The following is a 22,161-nucleotide window of genomic DNA, read 5'->3' as shown; positions in this document are numbered from 1 at the left end:
AAGTAAAAAACGTATCCCATTTGTCATGTTTTAGGCCAGACTTTCCCCAAATTCTGACAATATGCAGAAATGAAAGTGAGTAGCTACTGGCAATTGCCTTTGTTAGAGAATTCCTCATTGGTAAAGTGATAGGCTTTTCATGAACTTTAAAGGTGGTGGTTGGAGCGCCTGGGTTGGCTCAGTCTGTTAAGCATCTGACTCTTGATTTCACCTCAGGTCATGATCTCACGGTTTCATGAGTTCAAGCCTCACGTTGCGCTCTGCACTGACCCTGCAGAGCCTGCTTGGGATTCTCTCTCCTCTCGCTCTGCCCTTCTCTTGCTCCTGCTCTGTCTCTCTCAACATAAATAAACGTAAAAAAATTATTTTAAAAAATGGTGGTAACGAGACTGATTTTACCCTAAGTAAATTCCTTAAGAAAATACCTTAAGTGACAAATAAGAATCTAGTTTTCTGTGGAAAATGTTACAGTGACTATGACTTACAGATTCCACACAATGAAATCTCACATTTCTATCATCATTACATAAGCCCCCAATTCATTAAAATCTACTAACAATTTCAATGTTACCAAGTCTAAAATTTTCATGTTAGATTTTACATATTATAACCAATTTCATCAATTGCCTCCACCCTATCATGAAACAGACTGTATACAGAGCAGTGCTGGGGCTGAAAGAGACAACCAACTTATTTGTCACATAACGTAAATACAATCCTGTTACCACCTATTCTAAAGTTTCCAAAAAGGATTATAACTCCACCAAGGACGGAGCTTTGTTTGTTATGCTGTTTGATTTTGTTGGGCAGCTTTTTGTTTCCTACCTACAGTGACAATCCACTCATGAACACTCAATGTAAGAGGGAGGGGGTAGGAGTGGGGGAGGACTAACAGAAAGAGAAGAGTAATTTCACAATCTCATCAAGATAAATAACGCCACTCAGGTTTTATAAAAAGTAAATCCATGCTTAAGTAATTAAAGGACACTTAGGTGTTTTAATTATGGCTCTAAAGGAACAAAGTTTTCTCTTAATTATTTATGGGGCACCTGGGTGGCGCAGTCGGTTAAGCGTCCGACTTCAGCCAGGTCATGATCTCACAGTCCGTGAGTTTGAGCCCCGTGTCGGGCTCTGGGCTGATGGCTCAGAGCCTGGAGCCTGTTTCCGATTCTGTGTCTCCCTCTCTCTCTGCCCCTTGCCCGTTCATGCTCTGTCTCTCTCTGTCCCAAAAATAAATAAACGTTGAAAAAAAAAATTTAATTATTTTTAATTTTAATTTCTTTGTTGAGATGATACTGATTTTCTCAAAAATACTAAAAAATTCAGAAACAAAAGGTCACAAAGGCTTCCTTAGGACAAATGTGTTCTGTTCCTAATGATTCTTCTGGAACCACAGTCAATGAAATCATCACAAACACAATAGTGTTTGTTCTGGGACAGACTTTCTGATTTCTCATTCCAAGACAAAGAAAGACTGAAAAATCAAAACCCAGAAATATTTCTCCTAAACAAACTGCACTGTTTAAATGCTCCTCTTCTTAGCTGTGCTAAAATGCTTGATGTAGTAGTTATTTTTAACTGGGAACAGAACATTTATTTTGGAAAATGTTCAGATCCCTAATTTTATAATGAGCAGAAATACATACTTTTGATGAAAGATGATGCAAACTGCAGTATCCCCGTCAACACGTAGTGTAGAATCTTTAACAGACGATAACATTTTATGGTTTTTAGGAATGAAAGTCTTCTAAAAGCTGTAAAGTCTTAAGTCTGGATGACCTGTGTCAATACTGGAAGAAAAAAAGGTGCTTGACCACACTAGATAAGCGTGTTTCTTTGCTCATACACAACATTTCCTCATAAATAACGAGCCTGGGTGATGTCATATGGATTCTATTGTTTTTATTGATCGTTATTACTTTTATTAAACAATGTTAGCCATGCAGAATGATTAAAAAAACAACTAGTATTCTTGGAATATATGGTATAAGGGATAGAAATTGATCCAGTCTTCATCATAGCAATGAATTTGCAGGTTGCACAAAGATAAGTAACTCATATTCCCAACACAACAATCACTTCTGGGTTAATCATCCAGTACAATTCATAGGTTCCTATTATAGAGCTGTATGTAAAAAATTAGAGTTTTAGCTCAAAACCAATACAAATACAAAAGTATCATTCTAATGGTCACTAAGGCGCTAGAGGTGGGTGTCAGCAATGGGTATCCTCCTGAGTTCCACGATCTGGGAGTCAGTCAAGGTGCCTCCCTCCTGGCTCCCTTGACCCGATTCATTATCACTGACACTGAGACCAGCACCTGTAATAGAAAAAGAATACACACAAAACTCCCAACCATTAGTGCAGTGTTTTGAGGGCCAAGTTAAATCAAAACAACACGTTTATTTCTATTACACTGGTAAATAGCGAGCTATACATTTCGAATAGATATCATTATTAATTTTTTTTAAGTAGGCTCCACACCCAATGTAGGGTTTGAACTCACCACCCCGAGATCAAGAGCTGCATGCTCTGAGAAGAAAGAGCTGCACTGACAACACCTGCTGTCATATCAGCGCCCAGAAGACACAGGCTCTGAATGACTCAGATCTGATCCCAATATAAAAATAATTGCATAACACAGAACCAAAACAGATCCATACACAAAACCCACAAGGCTAGCTGTTAATTACAGAGAGCGCCCAGAATCTCTGTTTTGAGGAAGCTCCACTGTTCACTCCTCGTTTTACAACTCAGAATAATTCAGAGAATTTAACACTGTGCTGGAGTAATACCTTGTTCTTCTCTTGTCTAATGCGTGGAGGAACACAAACTCTCATGTTCTCTCACACACACACACTTACACTCACACACTCACACACAGAATGGGGATGTGGTCACAGGGTGTGCTGCTGGGCTGAATCACTACCGATTACAGGTCCCACTCCTCCCCCTCTGCTGGGCACACACGCTGCAAACAAGAAGGAAAGTGAAAAACCAGTTGCTGGGCAGCCGAGACTTCCCTTTCTGTTTGAAACGCAGGAAAGGCACATGTGCAGAGTTGGTAGCTATGAATTAGGTTCGTCTTAACCTAGTTGGGGATGGAAGGAGGAGCCCACCACTGCCTTCTTCTAGCCAAGCCCTCCTTCTTCTGGGTCTGTCCTCCCCACCCTCTCTGTGAAAGGTTGCTGTTGAAACCCCACTTCCACCCTTTGCTTCTGGGACACTACACTTGCTCATCTCATCCCCTGACCTGCTGGTTCTTTCCAGAGCTCTTCTGCTTTCTCCTGAATCTCTTCCTTCTGTCTCACCACTGGAGGCCTTGTCTTCAGTCCCACTTCAAGGCCCACACTATCTGCGTGACCCGTTTTGCTCTCTAGCCTGCCGTCTCACTACTATCCCCCTGCCTGAGATGCCCTTCTCATCCCCCACCTCCTTAATCTGGCTGCCTCCATTCTTCCTGTCAGTATCAACTCAGCGGTTACCTTGGCTACCCACAGAAACCTGATGGTTCCCTTTCAAAATTTCGGACTCCCTCATTGCATCATATCCCTCATATCTTTGAATCTTCTAACTCACAGGACAGTGCTCAGCACACTGTGGGTGTTCAGTGAATGTTTGCTGAATGTATTAATAAGCTATGCTCTGCGTTCTAGTTCTCAACAATGTTTCTTCCAGCCTTATTGCCCGTTCTGTTCCTCTGATCCTTTCTACATTTCACTGCCCTCTTCTTCCTGATGTGTCACTAACACATCAAGTCTGGAACCGTCTGCATTGGCTTTCAGGACACTTTCTAATCTGGCTCTACCCTACCAAATAGACATACTTCAACATTTGCCTATTGGGAAGCTTTCTCAAAGTGATCAGGTCTCTTGTCTCGTCCTTCATGTGCCCATTAATTCCAGCCTGAGTATCTTCCTGCCTATCCATCAAGGCCCATTCCCACACCCTTCCACAGATAGCTCTTTCACCTTCCTTCAAAGCAGGGAGGTAGAGAATGCAATACTTGAAAAGAAAAGTCCTAGTTTATACCTGAAAAAATATGAATCACATACCCTTTTTTCTCTTAAACTGCCCAGGTTTGGATAATAAATTATGTGGTATCTCTCCAGATAATGTATATATAAGTCATGGAGCGAAATGTATAACAAACACCCATGCACTCTTGGAAGTTAATAACTAAAATATTGCCAATGACAACATTTTTAGAAATTTAGTTGCCAAAACGAACACATTTAATGTGAAAAAAAAATCAGATTTTTGGTTTCTCTTGAAAAAGCAGAGGGCAGCACTAGGCCTGCATTTTTGGAATGGAAAAAAAAAAAGGAGCAGAAACATGGATCTGGCACTACCCTCTGGTTTGCCACTGTTTTCTCATCTGGTCCTCTTGCGTCATCTACAGTATCTGCTTGGCCCCTGAGGTAATATTTGAATCTGCTATTATGTCTTAGAAGGAGGATAAAAGGTCCATGCTTCTCTGCCAGGGGAGCAGGGGAACTGTCCCACTTGGAAGAACCTGAGTGGATTGGAAGACCTTGGCCACTCTATAAGGAGAAGGTAACTGAGGCCCTGAGGCCAGTAGCAGCCTCAGGTAAGGAGGAACAAAAGGGCTAAATAACAAAGTTGCCCAATAGGAGATCAACTACAGAGAAGGAGAGGACACCATGATTACCATCAGGGCAGAATGGGGCTTAATGAACAAACTAGTATGAGCTCCCACTGACTTTGTGCTGGTCTGCTCCAAATCTCCTTAGGAATACAGAAGTGTTTGCCCAGCATATTTACAAAGCACACCAGAGAGAAGTTCTGTACCGAAAGCCTGCCGAGCAGACAGCAAGGAACAGAGGGGACTGGGCTGGGAGGTTTAACATGGGGCGTAGCTTTCAAAGTAATGGCTGTCACCATCTTGTTTGTAACCCAGAGCCCTGTGAAATGTCAGGAAGTTGTAGATAGAGTCTCCCCTTGAATCACCACATCTACATGACCCAGCTCATCCTCCTTCTCAGTTTCTCCCAAGCTGAAATAAATGCATATTACTCAATTCTTAATCCCTCACTGAGACTCAGAAAGGGCCCATATTACACACAGTAATAACAGGACAGACTGGGAGCATAGCCCCAGGCTTCTGGGCTCTTTGTAATACATAAGTAGTCTGGGAGGGTGTTTTGCAGTGAGTATCAGGATTTTCTGAAAGGAATTTTTCTGCTTAAATTTTAAGCCAGAAGTTCAAGAAAAATCCACTAACTATGGTAATAGTCACCTTTCCCTATGGTAGAATAGGTAATATCAAAGAAACTAGATGTAATATTTTACATTCATCTAGTGCCTCTCCTTTCTTCAACATTTCAATACAGTTTAGTTAGGAAAGGGTGATTATTAGTCTTGTTTTACAGATGCAGGGATTGAGTGGAGATCAGGGTGTTAACTGACTTGCTCATGTCACATAGCAGGGAAATCCCAGAGTGAAGATGTCCAATGGTCTTCTGACCCCAAATATAAGGTGTTTTCTTCTATACCATACTGTCTTTTGTGGTGGCAGTTCTAATTGTGCTACTTTGTCCCTGGTCTAGAACACATTTTAAACCTTCTCGGCACATATTCAAGCCACCCCCATTCCTACCTCACTTAATAGTCATGATGCAATGAACACCCGGGTGTTTCAGAATACAGTATGGATATGTAAAATTGTTTTTAGGGGCACCTGGGTGGCTCAGTCGGTTTAGCTGCTGGCTCTTGGTTTTGGCTCAGATCATGACCTCTAAGTTCCTGGTTTCAAGCCTCGAATATCTGCGATTAAGGTGTGGGGCCTGTTTGGGATTCTCTCTCTCCCCCTTTCTCTCTGCCCCTCCCCCACTTGTACTGTCTCTATCTCTCTCAAAATAAATAAATAAACTGAAAAAGGGGCACCTGGGTGACTCAGTCAGTTAAGTGTCTGACTTCGGCTCAGGTCACGATCTCATGGTTCGGGAGTTTGTGCCTGGCGTTGGGCTCTGTGCTGACAGCTCAGAGACTGAAGCCTGCTTCAGATTCTGTGTCCCCCTTTCTCTCTGCCCCTCTCCCACTCCTTCTCTGTCTTTCAAAAATAAATAAATGTTCAAAAAATTTAATAAACTAAAGAAAATTGTTTTTAAGCATAACAATGAGCTGAACCCAACAAATAATTTATACAATGTGCTACTGAACTTAGACTGCCAGCTACTGATAGATTCTTTACACTAACAATCTCTAAACCCCAGGAAAACTTACCAACTTCTTATAATAACTCTTATTAGCTAAATGAGGAAACTGAAAGCTTGAGTCACTTGCTGAAAATCACACAGATAGTGCACTGCAGAACTAGGTTGCCAACACTGGGCTCTCTGACCCCAAGGCACATTCCTATTTTCTGTGGATTTTTCAAATGTGACAGTAATACAAAGGTCATTCTCCCTCAATCTTCTAGCTTTCCAAATCCTGCTCTTCCATTTTGAGGCCCACTTAACTTTATTTAGCACACTGGTCTCTAGAAGTTTTTGAAGTTAAATAAGTCATTGTGATTTTATGTGATATAGCTGAAAGAGAAATTTATTAATGAGTTCTTAGAACAGTTTGAGCATTTGGGCCTTGATTCTGAATGTTTTTGTTTCTATTCAAGGACTTGTTATTTATTTTCTTCTGACTGAAAAAGAAATCATTTGAAGTTTTCAATAAAGAAATGTTTACCATGACATTTGTGTCCTTGGCCTGAGTAAAGCCAGGAAGCTAAGAGATGAGGGATGATAAGGAATCAGATTAGTCTCTCTGGGAGGAGTCCTCAGTGAAGAAAGACCCTGTTTCTAAGCCTAATATGTTCCAAGCCTGACATATTCTAGAATCTTGTCATTTTTGGATCAACATAAAAATCTGGTCACTCACCTCATAATCTAATACTATACAATGCTCCAGGTCAGTGCCTCTGATGTCCTTTACAAAGCATCTGAAGCATTGGGATTCCTTTACCTTTGGTACATGGCTTTTCAAAGGGTCTAGGGTGGTATGAGAAGGATAGCTTGAAGAAAATGTATTCCCAGATCTTTAACTTCTATGTGCACTCCTTTTTTTTTAAAGTTTACTTATTTAAGTTTTTTTTTAAGTTTATTTATTTATCCAAGGTGGGGCTTGAATTTAAGGCCATGAGATCTGACTGAGCCAGCCAGGCGTCCCAAGGTGCACTCTTCTCATGAGTTTTTGATAATTACTTATCAAAACATTTAATATTTTAAAATCAGTGCTGACTTACTCAATGTAGATTAATAATAAATATAATGATAATAAAAGAAAATTTGGACACTTTATATATAGCCTTATGACCACAGAATAATTTTAAATTTCAATTTATATACATGTTTTGTGAGAGAGAAGTATGAGTAAGTGAAGATTAAATGAATTTCAAGCACAAAATATATTACATTAGGATAAAATTCTGTGGTGGGAGTGGAGTGGAAATACAAGTTCAAGGAGAAAAGACAATTATGTAAAATTTCCAACTCTAAGAAAAAAGTCTGCTCCTATATTTTAAAAATGGAATGAATAACAATGGGTATCTAGTTGCTATGATATTTAGATTCCTATCAAATAGTTTAAAAGAATAATGTAAAATTTTCATTTTAAACTTAAAATACAGTGGAAATTACATTATTTGATCCTATTTCAACTTATGAAAACCTTTACATTTTTATTAAAATATATGCAAAGGGTTAGATAGCTTTTCAAAGTTGTTCAGTGGTTTAAATGAAAAAGGCTTAGAAGACCCACTATGCCCAGTATGAGAGCTGGAGTAAGCCATGGTTAAAGTGGACCTGTGATACATTAAGGTTTATGAACTCAAATGTCACAGAGACCAGGTGGGATAGCTTAGACCGGTGACCCAGGTCTAGTGAGCACTGGACAAATCAAAGATCTCATGCTCTGTCTAAAGGGGCAGCCATTACACAACTCTAATCAAGGAGATTTTAGGATTGTGCTAGACTTTAAGCACTCTGTTGCTAGATTTTTCAAAAAAAGAAATTGTGGGGTTTTATGGGACACCTCTAAATTTTTTTTTTTTTAAGATTTTTGTTTTCAAGTAATCTCTATACCCAACGTGGGGCTTGAAATCATGACCCCAAGATCAAGGGTTGCATAGTCTGACTGAGTCAGCCAGGCACCCTGGAATTTCTCTAAATTCTTAAATGTGTACTTAAAAAAATGTTACAACACTATGAGAATCAAACAAAACCCTCTGTTGGGCCAAATCCGGCCTATGCATCAACTGTAAATTCAGCTGTAGGTGGAATGGTATGTGGACTGCTCCTCTGATTTGACCATATTCTACGATGAAGCGTCAAGGGGGTGGTGCTTTTCTGAAAACAGAGGGATCCAATGTTACAGACTGTTATTTTGGTCTTTTTAAGTATTTATTTCCTAACAAGTTTAATGAGCTCCAAAGAATGCTAAACTCATCTATAAGTAAGCAAGTCATTCCATACATTCCTGAACTGAATGCATTTAATACTTGTTATATATATAGGACCCACATCTAATTTAATTATCCTGCAAGAATTCATTTTATGTTTTCAGTGTCATAATAACAACTGACCACTTTGTAGTGCTGGGGACATAATCTTCCCTGAGAATTATTAGTAATCTGAAAGCCCCTTTCTAGTCCTAACGCTAGTGAGCATTTTGGGCAGTTGTTCATTACCTCCTTCATAAAACTTTGTTGTCTCTTTACTTCTTTCTCAGCACGCTGCAGTTTCCTTTGTGGGACCCTCTTCTATTCACTCTTGAAAGGCAGATATTATCTAGGATGTTCTTCTTCTTTCCCTTCCTCACCTCTTTTCTTCTTCTCTCTCTCCTTCATTCTCCCAAGATCAAACTTGTCCATCCCCGCAACTTCAAATATAGTCTCTGCATGGATGCATTTCAAACCAATACCTTCAATCCTAAACCCTCAGCTTAAGATCCTTCAAGCCTGAATGTTTAAGATCCACCAGGCCTAATAACCAATAAGTCCAAATCTGAACTCACCAGTTTGTCGCTGCAAACAAATCAATGAACAAATGCTCTTTACATGATTCCTCAGCCTCTGAAGTGAGAAGCAGAAGCCTTTACTGACTGTCCTCTGAGTGTTCGCTCAGCCTTCCTCTTGTGCTCATCTTCTCTTTCTTATTTCCACTTCCTAAATCTGGGACCCAAACCCCATTCCCTTGGACAATTGCAACAACCTCCCAGCCTTTCTGGTTTTGCTTCTAAATTTACTCTTCATACTTTTGTAAGAGTTATTTTGCCTCAAAAACCAGTGGGAACATGCCATTCCTCTCCTCAAAAACCTCCATGGCTCACTAGGTTCTATAAAAATCCCACTCCTTAACATGGAATCTGAGCAGCATTTTAACATTATGTAAAATACCAGCAAGTGTTCTGCTCCCACAAAATGAATCTATTACTAAATGTGTTCCGGAAACACCAGGTTAAATTAAGTGAAGTGGGTTTCTTTACTCTAGGACTTTTCAGAGCTGCTAAAATGCTAATTGAATTGTGAATCTTTGCAGTTTCCCAAATAGACTCAGTCAGGGGATCCTCCCATTGAGGAGGGCTATAAATATCTCAAGGAGGTTGTTCGCTGAAACCCAGTTGGGGAACTACAGTAAATTATAAACCATGCAGGTTTCGGGCCTTCGTGCTGCTGCCTGGATGCAATCACCTTCCACCCTGGCCATGCTGCAGGCAGGGTCTCTTCTCCCCAGGCACCTATAAACTGAGCACTGTAAGCCCCAAGGCATGGCTCATTCTACTCCCTCAGTCTGCAATGCCTTTCCTCCACCCTTCACCTATTTAAAACCTACATATTTTTCAAGATACAATTGAGAGCATTTAAAAAGATTTCCTTGATCTCTTCAATAATTAATATTTCTTTTCACTACTTATTTACTCTTCCTTATATCACGTTTGTGTGAATGTCTATTCCTCCAAGCAAACTCTTAAGTTTCATTTTTCTTTCATTCATTCATTTTCCCAACAATATTGTTGGATATGAATACTGGAAAGTATTCATTTTCCAAACACTATTCTTTTTTCTTTAATTTTTTTTTTTTTTGATGTTTATTTGTTTTCGAGAGAGACACAGAGAGCAAGCAGGGGAGAGGCATAGAGAGAAGGAGACACAGAATCTGAAGCAGACTCCAGGCTCTGAGCTCGAAACCACAAACTGCAAGATCATGACCTGAGCTGAAGTCGAACCCTTAACTGCCTGAGCCATCCAGGTGCCCCTCCAAGCACTATTCTTAATATAAGCATATATATATATATATATATATATATATATATATATAGTAAAATATACTTGGAATAATTATTTTAATACGCTCATCTGAGCATGGACATATCTTCTTGCTTGCTTGCACATCTAGAAATGAAAATTTCACTGAAATTTTTATACCACTGGCAGTTCAAGATCTTTCTGAGGAAAAAAATTAAAAAAAAAAACTGCAGGGGTACCTACCTGGCTCAGTCGATAGCATGGGACTTTTGATCTCAGGGTCTTAAGTTCAAGCCCCACGTTGGGGTTGGGTTTACTTAATAATTTAAAAAAAAATGTTTAAAGGAAAGGAAAAAACCCTTATATTTGATTTGAAAACAACTATCTATTGGGGTCACAGGCTGAGTGGGGTTGAACATGTAGGAGGAGCCAATGAGATACAATATGTGATGGTGCTTGGAAAACGAAAGAACTACATGCCGCCCATGATACTGCCTTTGAAATTCTTTGCTTCAAAGACACTCCAGGTCTCCGTGGCAGGTCAGAGGCAAAACTCTCTGAGTGAGATCCCTACCAGATTGTCTTACAACACTGAGATTGTTTCAATGGTATCTTGGTGTTACATCAAGATTCCAGGACAGAGACATTTACATTTAGAGTATGCCTTTTTCTTAAAAGCAAATTATAAATTATTTTTAGATTGTGTTATAGTTGGTGCCAAGAACAAAATATCCTAAAGTTTAGCTAGGATTAGGAATGGGTCATGAGAATCAGGATGTGCACTTCATGGGAAGAGGATATAAGTTGTAGCATAGTAAGAGTGCCTACTTCTAATGTGGTTTGTGGGTTCATACATACCAGTTTTTAATGCAAATATCAAGTCATCAAACTCCTGGGACTCCTCATCAGCTATTAGTGACCCCTGGCCATATCCTCCAGAGGAAGGAAATGTGGCGCCATTCTGCGGACTTGGCTTCAGGTCAGGGCTGGCCTGACTGGCTTGTTGGAAGGATGCTCTCTCCCAATCAGGTGGCACCTTTTTGGTGTAGGGTGGGGAGAAAAGGAAACAATAATATCAACACCTACATAGTTACTCTGATATCTACATGAATAATTTATCTCCACATTCTTATTACAAACATCAAGTGAAGGGACTGCTGAACTGTTTAGAAGACCTCTTTAATCTTACCTTTTGTCCTTAGAGACAACCTAATCTGGTGTTTCTCAACAATTTCTCTATTAGAATTACTTGTAGATTTCTATGTGGTCATGTGTGGGGAAAGAAAATTATTTTTTAAACCCAAACAACATGTTTTATTTTTTTGTAGGATGTATGGGAAGGAAACTGTTAAGAATATAATGGGGGGAGTTAATGGAGTGGTGGACAAAATAGCCTCAGGGGAGTAAAAGGTAGAAACTTCCAGTTACAAAATAAATCTTCACACAATCATTGGATTAAATGATTAAAAAGATAGTTCTAACCCAAAATGATTAAATGTATTCACTTCCCTCTGGGTCACTGATAAACAACCCCTTAATCCTTCCTTGCCTAATGCTTTCCCTTCTCTGCGTGGCTTTCTAGAATGTTGCTGACAGTCCCTCACTGACAGCTGGATCAAGGCCAATTCTGAGCTTCTGAGGAAGGCAGGACACACTTGAAGGGTGTGCCATTGTGCAACACCCTACATGAACATTCAAGTAGTGGCTCAGGCCCAGGAACTGAATTGTCACAGCTGCTCTCTCCCGACACGGGGTTTTCTGAGAGACTACAGGGGAGCCTCCTGCTGAGAAAAGTGACCTGAGGACTGTAGGAATAATGTGAGAGAAGATTAAGCCTTAAAATATTTCAGTAAGAAGTTGACCATCTAGAGCCACACCGCTCAGCAGAGCTTTCTGTGATGACACGGATATTTTAAATCTGTGCTCTCCTTTGCGGCAGCCACGGAACACGTGGCTACTGGGCACTTGAATGTGGCCAGGGTGAGCGACAAACTGAACTTTTAATACTGTTTAATTTTACTTAGTTTGAATTTAAATAGCCACACATGGCTAATGGCTATTGTATTGTATAGTTCAGATCTAGACAAATGCTAGATTGGATAAACAATCAAAAAGACAAAAAGACATTTTTTTTTTTTTTAAAGATTCACTCCTGAATCGTTGGTTCTAAAAGTATCCATTTCGGGGGCGCCTGGGTGGCTCAGTCGGTTAAGCGTCCAACTTCGGCTCAGGTCATGATCTCGCGGTCCGTGATTTTGAGCCCCGCGCCAGGCTCTGTGCTGACAGCTCAGAGCCTGGAGCCTGCTTCCGATTCTGTGTCTCCCTCTCTCTCTGACCCTCCCCCGTAGATGCTCTGTCTCTCTATGTCTCAAAAATAAATAAACATTAAAAAAAAAAAAAAATCCATTTCTATTGGTACCAACTACAATGTGAAAACAATTCCATTTTAACAACTTTGGGGATATAGAAATGGCACTGGATTTCTAAACATTTAAGGGTACTAAAGACATATCCCTATTCTTAAATATACTTGTGATCACTTACCTATTTTAATTTTAACCTGACATGAATAAAATTCCTTTCAACATTTAACATGGGAGACAAAAAATATCACTGAGCAGGTAGATTATCTATCTACATACCTACCTACCTACTTACCTACTTACCTATCAATAAACCATTACCTTTTCAGACAGATGCACTTTGATTTCTTGCCAGATTTCAGGATGCAAACACAAATACTGTTTCCCTTGGTTTTCCTTTTTTAAAATGTTTATTTACTTATTTTAAGAGAGACAGAGACAGCACAAGCAGGAGATGGGCAGAAAGAGAAGGAGAGAGAGAGAAAATCTCAAGCGGACTCTGTGCCGTCAGCACAGAGTCCAACATGGGGTTCGAACTCAGGAACCAAACTCAGGAACCTTGAGATCATGACCTGAGCCTAAAACAAGAGTCCGATGCTTAACTGGCCACCACGCAGGTGCCCTTGCCCTTGGCTCTTTAATACAAAGACAGCAATGTGAGTTATGTAAGGAGCAATAAGCAAGCATGCTTCTGGCACTGTAGAAATGGTCAGGGACCTGCATACTATCTCTTCCTGGACAAATGTCTTCATGTAAGTTTAAACTTTGAGCATTGGTCCCAGTGCTATGGGTAGCATTACTCACAGATTGGTGGCAATGTGATTTAGACAGAGGAAAGCAAAATGATGAGGACAGAATGCAAAGAACAGTGGGAGGTGGATCTCACAGAGGACATCCTGGATAGATTTTTCTAGCAGTGCTGCTGAAGCCCTCTTCCAAGCTTTTGCCCTAAAATATTTTCTGGTACTTAAAAAGAGTTTTAGCCTCTTTTCTTTTCACTGAGTATTTGCTGGGATCCAAGTAATGAGCTGGGATGGGTGAAGAAAGAGAGTGAAGGACGTATTTTTAGGAAGAACAGTATTTAAAAAAAACATTTCCAAAGCACATCCAGTCACTGCCATTTTAAATTAGGAAGATTTTGAAGAAAGAGACGACAAATTATGTTCTGACTTCCCAGTACAAATCGCTGGTTAGTTTAGCTCACAGGGCAGGGAAAAAAAGAATTAGGTAACAGGCATGATACCACAGTAAGCCAATCAAATACCACTGCTCAGAGGCTGTTCCCAGGAGAGGGATTTAAAAGTCACACAGTACCTTTTAACCTGCAATCATCTTGAGGTGGAGGTGGACAGGGGGAGGGAGAAAGAAAGAGGGAGAGGTGGGAAGAGAGGGGGAGATGGGTACGGAAGGGAGAAAGGAGGAGGGAAGGGGAGGCAGGGAGGGAGGGGAGAACGTGAGCAACTGCAAGAGCAAAGGCAAGAGCAGGCACCTCCTCCATAGCACTGATAAGGTTCTGGGTGGACTTGCTGATTTCCCCTCCAGCAGGAGGCATGCCACTCCCTGGTGTGAAGAAGGCTGTGCTGGGTCCAGGGTGTCCATTCATTTCCACTGTGTAGCTGGCCTTCATAGGGCAGCATGTCTGGTTGTGCAGAATGAAATAAACCACAAAAACATAAAGTCCCTGCAAAAGAAAATAACACTAGTTTGTTAAAGGAAATCCGGCTACCGCAGCTGAAAAATAAAGGTGGTTGTAAGCATAGCCGGATTTTCTACAAGCATTCAAATTCTACCTGAAGCTGGGAATTACAGAACATGTTACAAGGCTAGCAAGGGGCCACTGTAAATTTCTGGATGTCACAAAAAAGTTTTCCAATGTGATTTGGGAAAAGTGCCCCCTCACTAAAAAACACACACACACACACACACAAAACCACATTTTTTTTCTTGATTAAAACACAAGTGACTCTGAAATCTAGCCCTACAAATATGTGAAAACAAACTGCAGACGCATATCTGATTAGCCGTGTACCTTTTTGTTATAGAAAGCAAACCTCTTGCCTTCCAGAAAATTACTCTTTTCCCATGGATCTCACTTGTTCTCATTTTTTTCCTAGCAAAATGGTTGAAGTGAGGTAGACTTCCAGAAGGGCAGTACTAATTGAACCTTCTGATTTTGTTTATACAGCTCACTGACTTATTTCATTTGAAAACAGCATCACTGGGTAGGGACTCAGAGGAATTCTGTGAATTGCTTGGTATTTAGTGTGCCTTGCTTCTCAGCGAACGTTCCAGGAGACAACAAAGCTATCTTGTGAGTTCTTAAAGATCTGCTGGCCCTTTAAATTCTTTTGCAACCTAGTCAAGCTCTTGACAATTGCTCTGCTTCCGTCACAGAGAGCAACTCAGATTTTGCATTTGTGTTCCAGACATGGCCTACACTGGCTGTCCTTCATGATTTCTACAAGGGATCTACTGTATACTTCTAATGGTGCTTCTATAATGCTTGGTAATTTTGACCTTTATTCTCGGCCAATAAAATATGTTAAATTGTGGCTTTTGTATCTGTTAATCTTGGTGTTTAAGTTTTGGAAGCAAATTAGAATCTCCTTAGTTATGAAAATTCTTACATTAATCCACAAAAATGAAAGCAAGCTTATTAAAGAAGAAAAGGAGTTAATGTTAACATTGTTCATGAAATATGAGTAAGTTTCTTCATTTTGTGAAGCTTGCATTCTCACATGGTTCATGACATTTCTAGGAGTATGGAAGCAATAATGCAAATAATATACTTGTGGGCTTGAAACTTGTATCTGCTGGTATAAATAGCAAAGTGTCTGTTAGAAAATACTCAAGGCATAAGAATGACAATGAATTTTTAATAAAATGAAATTCGAAAACAGTCTGCATGATGGGCATGCTAGCATGTGAGCTATGTTGCCATTTCTAGAATACTGCCATAAATTAGGTCTTTCTCCCCCTTCCAGAGTTGGTATCCAATCTGTATAATTAACAGATATGTTTTAAAATCAGTGGTTCACCTGCTAAAAATATTTTTAAGTATAATTACCTTAACCACAATATAAAGTTACTAACAGAAACATGTTTCCTTTTGAATTAGGGTTGTTTTGTTTGTTTTTGAGCAACATTAGTATTTTAAGTTATGTAGGTAAGTGAATTAGTTTCACGTGCAAATGATGATATAAACATTAGCAGAAATAAATCTTCCTGAAAACACACACACACGTCCAAAATTTTTCTTGAACAAGTAATTTTTCACATGGGTATGACCTAATTAAATTGGCCACAGCAATAGACAAAACAGGAAAAAAATTAAACTGTCAGCCTTAAAAACTGTGAGAATGTCTCTGATTTATTTCAGGATTTCTCTAAGTGTTACGAAGTGATAGGGTAAAAGCTAGATCAGGAAACAAAAACCATGTTTTAAAATCCATCTCTAAGGACCCATTTGTTAAAACAGCACATTCTCTCTTGTTTGTTTTTATATCTAGCCTTTTGTGCTTCAGGAAAGGAACTGCCTGCTGAAAATAACTTGCATGTGAAAATTACATGTGTTTTTTTTTCTTTTTCTTAAAAGAATACATATACAGCTAATACTTTGAATCTTTTAGATGTGCCCCCAGGAAACATAAACATTTTAGAAAAGGAAAGAATGTTTAAATGTAGATCGTGTGACATTTGCCTGGGTCCGGCCCAGGCTGGGCAAATACAGAAAAGGGAGCTTCTTTATCTAAAGTACTCAGCCATGGAGATTTCTGACCTCAGAGTAAAAACAAGTTCCTTTCCCAAACACTGCATGTTTCAATCCCAGGCTCTCCCTTATATGCTGGTCTGTAAAATAATGTAACAGAGAATCTAGAATCTCAAGTGTTCAATCCAAAATGCTGACCACCCACTATATGTGCACGGTCAGGCACTGAGATGCAAGGAGAAGGCATCAGATTCCTACTCTCAAGTTGCTCACAGAGACAACAATATCTTACAAAGTAATAGGTTAACTCTTTTAGAAACAAGACCTATATAATCCATCCACCTGTTGTTCCTATGCTTTACTCAGGGAAGGGTGACAGAAGGGAATTCTTTCTGCGCATTTGCTATTTTGATAATTTTGTTGGATCTCCTACTACAATGATGAAAAATGTTTTCAAAGTCTTTAGTTAGATTGTATCTGGATGAAACATACCTACTATGGCCAATTTTTTATTTTATTTTATTTTTTTGATTTAGGCATTTAAACTTATTGGCAAACATTCAGTGAGACACAAACAGACCATAATGTCTAAAGGAGTTAAAAGATTCTCCTAATATGATCAAAGAGGAAAATAAGTACAGGAGATGTGGCTGCTTAACTCAGTGATATCTATCAGTTCCATTAAGGTGCGAAAAAATCAACTTTGCTATTTGACAGATCTTCCCGAGAGGAAGATGGAGAACCGGGTAAAACAGCAAGTTGATTAAGCTGCCTGCTCCTGAAGAAAGTGAAGTCTTAGGGCTTCGTGCTGATTTGGAGAACTCATCTTCAATCTGAAAGTGCCTCCCTCTGAGGACTACAATACAGCCTTCAAACAGGAGCAGTTAATCTTGGCAGGACTTGTAAAAAGATCTCAGAAGAGGGTAGAATCCAGGTATTCAAACCGTAACTGCATGCAAGCTGTCACCGTCGGCAATCCCCTTTGTCTCTGCCTCGCCCTTCCCATAATTCCTTCAGGTTATAAAAAAGTGGTGAAAAAATCAAATGCATTCAATGAGCCCATTTAAAAATAGCTGCCCAGTCCCATTTCTTTAATTTTAAATCGGATCTAAATAAAGCGAAACATCAGCTCACTATTTTTTCCACGTTCCACACAAAGTGTGACAGACCTTACACTGTGTCCTCCACCAGTGAACATTAACACACCCATCCAAAAAGAGCTCTCACAGATACTGAGCTAAATGTGTTCAGCAACCTGACATACTGACTCCACACAACCTCTACTTCTAATATTTATTTCAGTTTCTGGCAAAGAGTTTTGGCCAATGATACATGATAAAAATATGCAGGTGATAGTGCCTAGCCTGCCATTAAAACACAAAGAATTAAATGTCTAGACACTAAAATGTAAAGTTTATAGAGGTGCCAGCACTTAAATATTCGAGGAATAAAAAGCTAGAGTTCCACAGGTAATGAGAAATTGGTCTTACAGACACCGCACATCTCACTGTAACCACAAAAGTTGAACTACTGTGCTGTTAGTAGTTGGCACTATGATTCAGAGAGTTTGAAAATAAAGGAGATTTTGCTAATATAAAGTCCAGTGAACTAAGATGAAAAAGACAAAGATTAAAGGAATTACAGAAGCTAATAGGGAAAAAAATACTCAAGAATTGTTCATTGCTATACTTGAAAAGGGGAATCCAAAGAATGATAACTGAAGATGAATAAAAAGACATAATATTAATATAATAATAATTTCTTGTAAAAGAAAAAAATAACTGAACCTTCAGATTGAAAGTATAATATCATGTACCAGGGAAATTTTGATACAGATTCCTTAATACCAAATCATAGCCTTACTAAGTTTTAAACTTTAAGATATTCAAGCAGAAAAAAAGCCAATCTGTGACTAAGTGGTAAATTTTAGGCTTTCCTCAGACTTCTTTACATCAACTAGTAGTGCTAAAAGACAATGGAACAATATCTATTAAGTTCTGAGGGGAAAAAGTGGTCCAAGAATATTATACTCAGCCAATAGAGTATTTGAAATTATCAACCATTAAAAAAATATGCTGGGAATGCAACATCCATGTATCCTCTTGGGTGGAGGTAACCCAAACTACATGATAATAAAATATAACCAATAAAGAGATGAACTGCCCGTACAGAAGAAAAAACAGAATTCAGTACAAAGATGGCAAAAGGATCATGTGGGGTGCCTGGGTGGCTCAGTCAGTTGGGTATCTAACTCTTGATCTCATGGTTGGTGGCTTTGAGCCCTGTGTTGGGCTCCGACCTAGCAGTCTGGAGCCTGCATAGGATTCTCTCTCCCTCTCTCTAAAATAAACTTGAAAAAAAAAAGGATCATGTAAAAAGACCTATATATCTATGCATTTAGATATAAAACCAATACTGAACAAAATTATGAGAGTTAGAGAGTCAAATGAAAAAGTTAAGTCTAGACAACCTAAAAAGATAATATTAACTAAGAAAGTTCCTAAGGTTGGGATAGAGGAGATGGGAGACATGATTATTCATGATTCCATCTCTTATAGCATGTAGTCAATCAATACTATAAAATTGAAATACCTAGGTAATAAAAAACAGTGATTCTAATCATTAAAAAAATTTTTTTTTTAATTTTGAGATAGAAAGAGTGAAAGAGCTGGGGTGGGGGCACAGAGAGAGAGAAGAGAGAGAATCCCAAGCAGGTTCTGCACTGTTGGTGCAGAGCTTGACTTGGGCTCAATCCAACAAACCGATAGATCACGATCTGAGCCAAAATCAAGAGTCAGATGCTTAACTGACAGAGCCACCCAGGCACCCCTCTAATCCTTTAATGTATTTATAATTTCTTGTCTTCTTTTTTCTTAAAGTAAGCTCTATGCCCCAACTTGGGGCTTGAACTCACAACCCTTAGATCAAGAGTCACATGTTCCTCCAAAGGATCCAGCCAGGCACCCCTACCTAGTATATCTATATTTGTGGTATAGAACAATTTTTTGAAATTCAACAATTACTCCTCTTCCATTTTAGTTTTTCTAATTAAATTTTCAAATAAATTTAGTTTTGTATATTACAGCAAATATCATAGGGTCACATAATTTAAAATTTACTTGTAATTAGACATCCAATCGTATTTAGTATTCCAAAAAAGGTGTCTAGAATGATGTGCACTTAATGTTACTTTTATTTTTAAATAGCCAATGGTATTCAAAGAGACTTAATGACATATGTATGTATAAAGTGGGAATGATTTTAAAAATGATCCTTTGTTTTTAATGCCTCATTTGCTCTTTCTGGTGCTCTTCATTCCTTTCTTTGGAACAGGATTTGCCCGTATCACTTCCCTTTCCTTCTAGCCTGCAGAACTTTTTAGCATTTCTTAGAGTTCAGATATATTAGAAATAAATTCTTTCAACTTTTGTCTGCCTGAAAATGTCTTTATTCCATCTTCATTATTATTATTTTTAATGTTTTATTTTATATTTGAGAGACAGAGAGAGAGAGACACAAAGAGTGTGAATGGGGGAGGGGCAGAGAGAGAGGGAGACACAGAATCCGAAGCAGGCTCTAGGCTCTGAGCTGTCAGCACTGAGCCCGACGTGGGGCTCTAACTCACGAACTGTGAGATCATGATCTGAGCTGAAGTTGGACGCTTAACCGATGGAGCCACCCAGGCACCCCGCATTATCATTTTAGGGGAATATTTCCACCAGATACAGAATTCTAGGTTAACAGGTTTTTTGTTTGTCTGGGGACTTTGAAGATATCATTATACTGTCTTCTGGTTTCCAAGGTTTCTGATGAGAATAGTGTTTGTTTTTACCTTTTTCTTTTTTTTTATATGCGATGTTCCCTTTACTTCCCCAAGCTGTCCCCATGATTTTCTATTTAGACTTTCAAGAGTCTGTGATATACCTGGGTATAATTTTCTTTGTTGGTGGTTCTCTTAAGCTTTTTGGATTTGTGTTTTTTGCTATAGAATTTTGAAAATTCCTGGCCACCACTGTTTCTGTTATGGTCACCTAATGTTAATGAGGATTATTTTTGAAGTCATTTTAAAGGTTTTTAACCTTGGGGTGCCTGCGTGGCTCATAAAGTAAGAGCAGGTGACTCTTGATCTTGCGGTCATGAGTTTGAACTTCATGTTGGCTGTAGAGATTACTTTAAAAAAACTTTTTAATCTTTATGCTTTTATTCTGTTTCAATTCTTTATAGTAAATATTTACCATTTTTTCCAAATAGTAATTTTTTTAACTACAAGCAAATTTGTCAGTATATTAACAAAGATCAATTCTATATAATGGGTTAATACAGATGAATTGTATATAATGGGAACATGGACATGTGGATAATTTTTTGTTTTTCTTTTCCACATTTTAAAAACTGAAACATAGAGATATTAAAATAATAGGTATAATGTTTTTGGAGCCATAGGGAAAATGTGCAATTTCAAAATCTCCACATTTTTGTGGAGGCTTTACAAATGGCCTATATAAAACCAGTTATCTTTTAGATAGTCTAAGAAAGTGCACAAAATGATGCAGGACAAGGGAATTCGAGAAATGAAATCTTCATTAAAATTCAGTTTTCAGCTGAAAAAAATCACAAATTTGTGATAAAAAAAAAAAAAAAGAGTATCTTCCATTAAACTTTACCCTCCTAGAAAGCAAGAGACTATGTCCAGTTCACCATTATACTTTAAATTTGCAGCATGGACCCTGGCACACAAAAGGAGCTTAAGAAATATTTGTGAAGAGATTATGGTTTTTAAATATCAGCAGGGGTGAGAGTGGGATGGAGGTGGGGACAAACGTGGGTCTGAGGCATATGTTGATTTTAGTCCTCTGTTTCTCTCACTATAGTTAAGTGATCTGGTAGACGCTCAATAAAATTTTGTTTTGGTTTGGTCTTTCCATTTCACATGTTAGTTACATTGCCAAGACTCCCTCATGGGAGAAGCAAGCATCCACTCCTGGCTGGGTCTCTGCTTTTTTGGGCTGGTGCCCCTCTGGTGGTGGGCTTGCTTGGTGCTTAGCTCCCAGGTGACTTTCTGGCTGTCTCTGGCTTCTCTGCTGGGGCTGGTTTGTATATTACTGCTGCTGCTTCTTGCGGCCACTTCCTCTCAAAGGACTTCACAGCTTTCTGCTTTTGCTCTTCCCTTGGCAGACAACCCTGAAAAGTCTCTGTTGATCTCTTGTTTCTGCCTTCGCATACTCGTGGGCTGCAGACCTACTGCTGTTTCGTATCGCTAGTGACTTGGCAGCAAAGACAATGGATTTCATGCCAGTGACAGCACTGAAAAGATAAATCCAGTATTTGTGCATTTGTACCTTGTTTTAGGTATGAGATAAGTAGGAATTGCATCGTTCCTAGCCTCTTATTTTTTTATCTCTTCTTTTCTTTCAGTTTCAGTGGCTTTTGTTGATGTTATTTATAATAAGAATCTACAATCTGATGTGTGCATTAAATATACAGAGAAAGGAAACAAGCAAGTTCATCTTGATGGACATTGGCTAGTCAACACAATTGAAATACTTAGAAGTCTACGGGAATATTTATTACCTGAATGTTTTTACAAATTATTTGGATGGGATAGGCAATGACCTAGTGTTCACCATGGGTTACGTTAGGTTCTAAAATTTCTTACTATTTTAAGGGACATTATCTATTCAGAACTAGTAGAGTCAATACATTTTCAGTTGGCTTAGTTTGTTGACTTCACACATGTCTATGACTAAAATATTGGTTAGCAGGCCTTCACTTTCAAGGTTTGGACTTGGAAAGATGACTGTTCTTTTTTTTAATGTTTTAAATTTATTTTT

General features: G+C 38.9%; 1 protein-coding gene across 1 annotated transcript in view; it reads right to left on the bottom strand.

The window, feature by feature from the left end:
* Positions 1-1,887: 1,887 nt before the first annotated feature.
* Positions 1,888-22,161, bottom strand: part of ADGRV1 (adhesion G protein-coupled receptor V1) — a 543,587-nt gene continuing 523,313 nt past the window's right edge. The window contains exons 89-91 of the mRNA XM_047076463.1: positions 14,111-14,302; positions 11,117-11,294; positions 1,888-2,320 (exon numbers count right to left, since the gene is read on the bottom strand). Coding sequence (XP_046932419.1) covers positions 2,202-2,320; positions 11,117-11,294; positions 14,111-14,302 — 489 coding nt within the window. The 3' untranslated portion in view covers positions 1,888-2,201. The remainder of the gene's footprint in view (positions 2,321-11,116; positions 11,295-14,110; positions 14,303-22,161) is intronic.

Source organism: Lynx rufus, unplaced genomic scaffold, assembly GCF_022079265.1.
Source record: "Lynx rufus isolate CCGP_SWC_20201006 ecotype Redwood Valley unplaced genomic scaffold, mLynRuf1.p SCAF_1, whole genome shotgun sequence".
In the NCBI taxonomy this organism is placed as follows: Eukaryota; Metazoa; Chordata; class Mammalia; order Carnivora; family Felidae; genus Lynx; species Lynx rufus.
The sequence above is the reverse complement of the archived record's forward strand: the minus strand, read 5'-3'. Positions and strand labels throughout refer to the sequence as shown.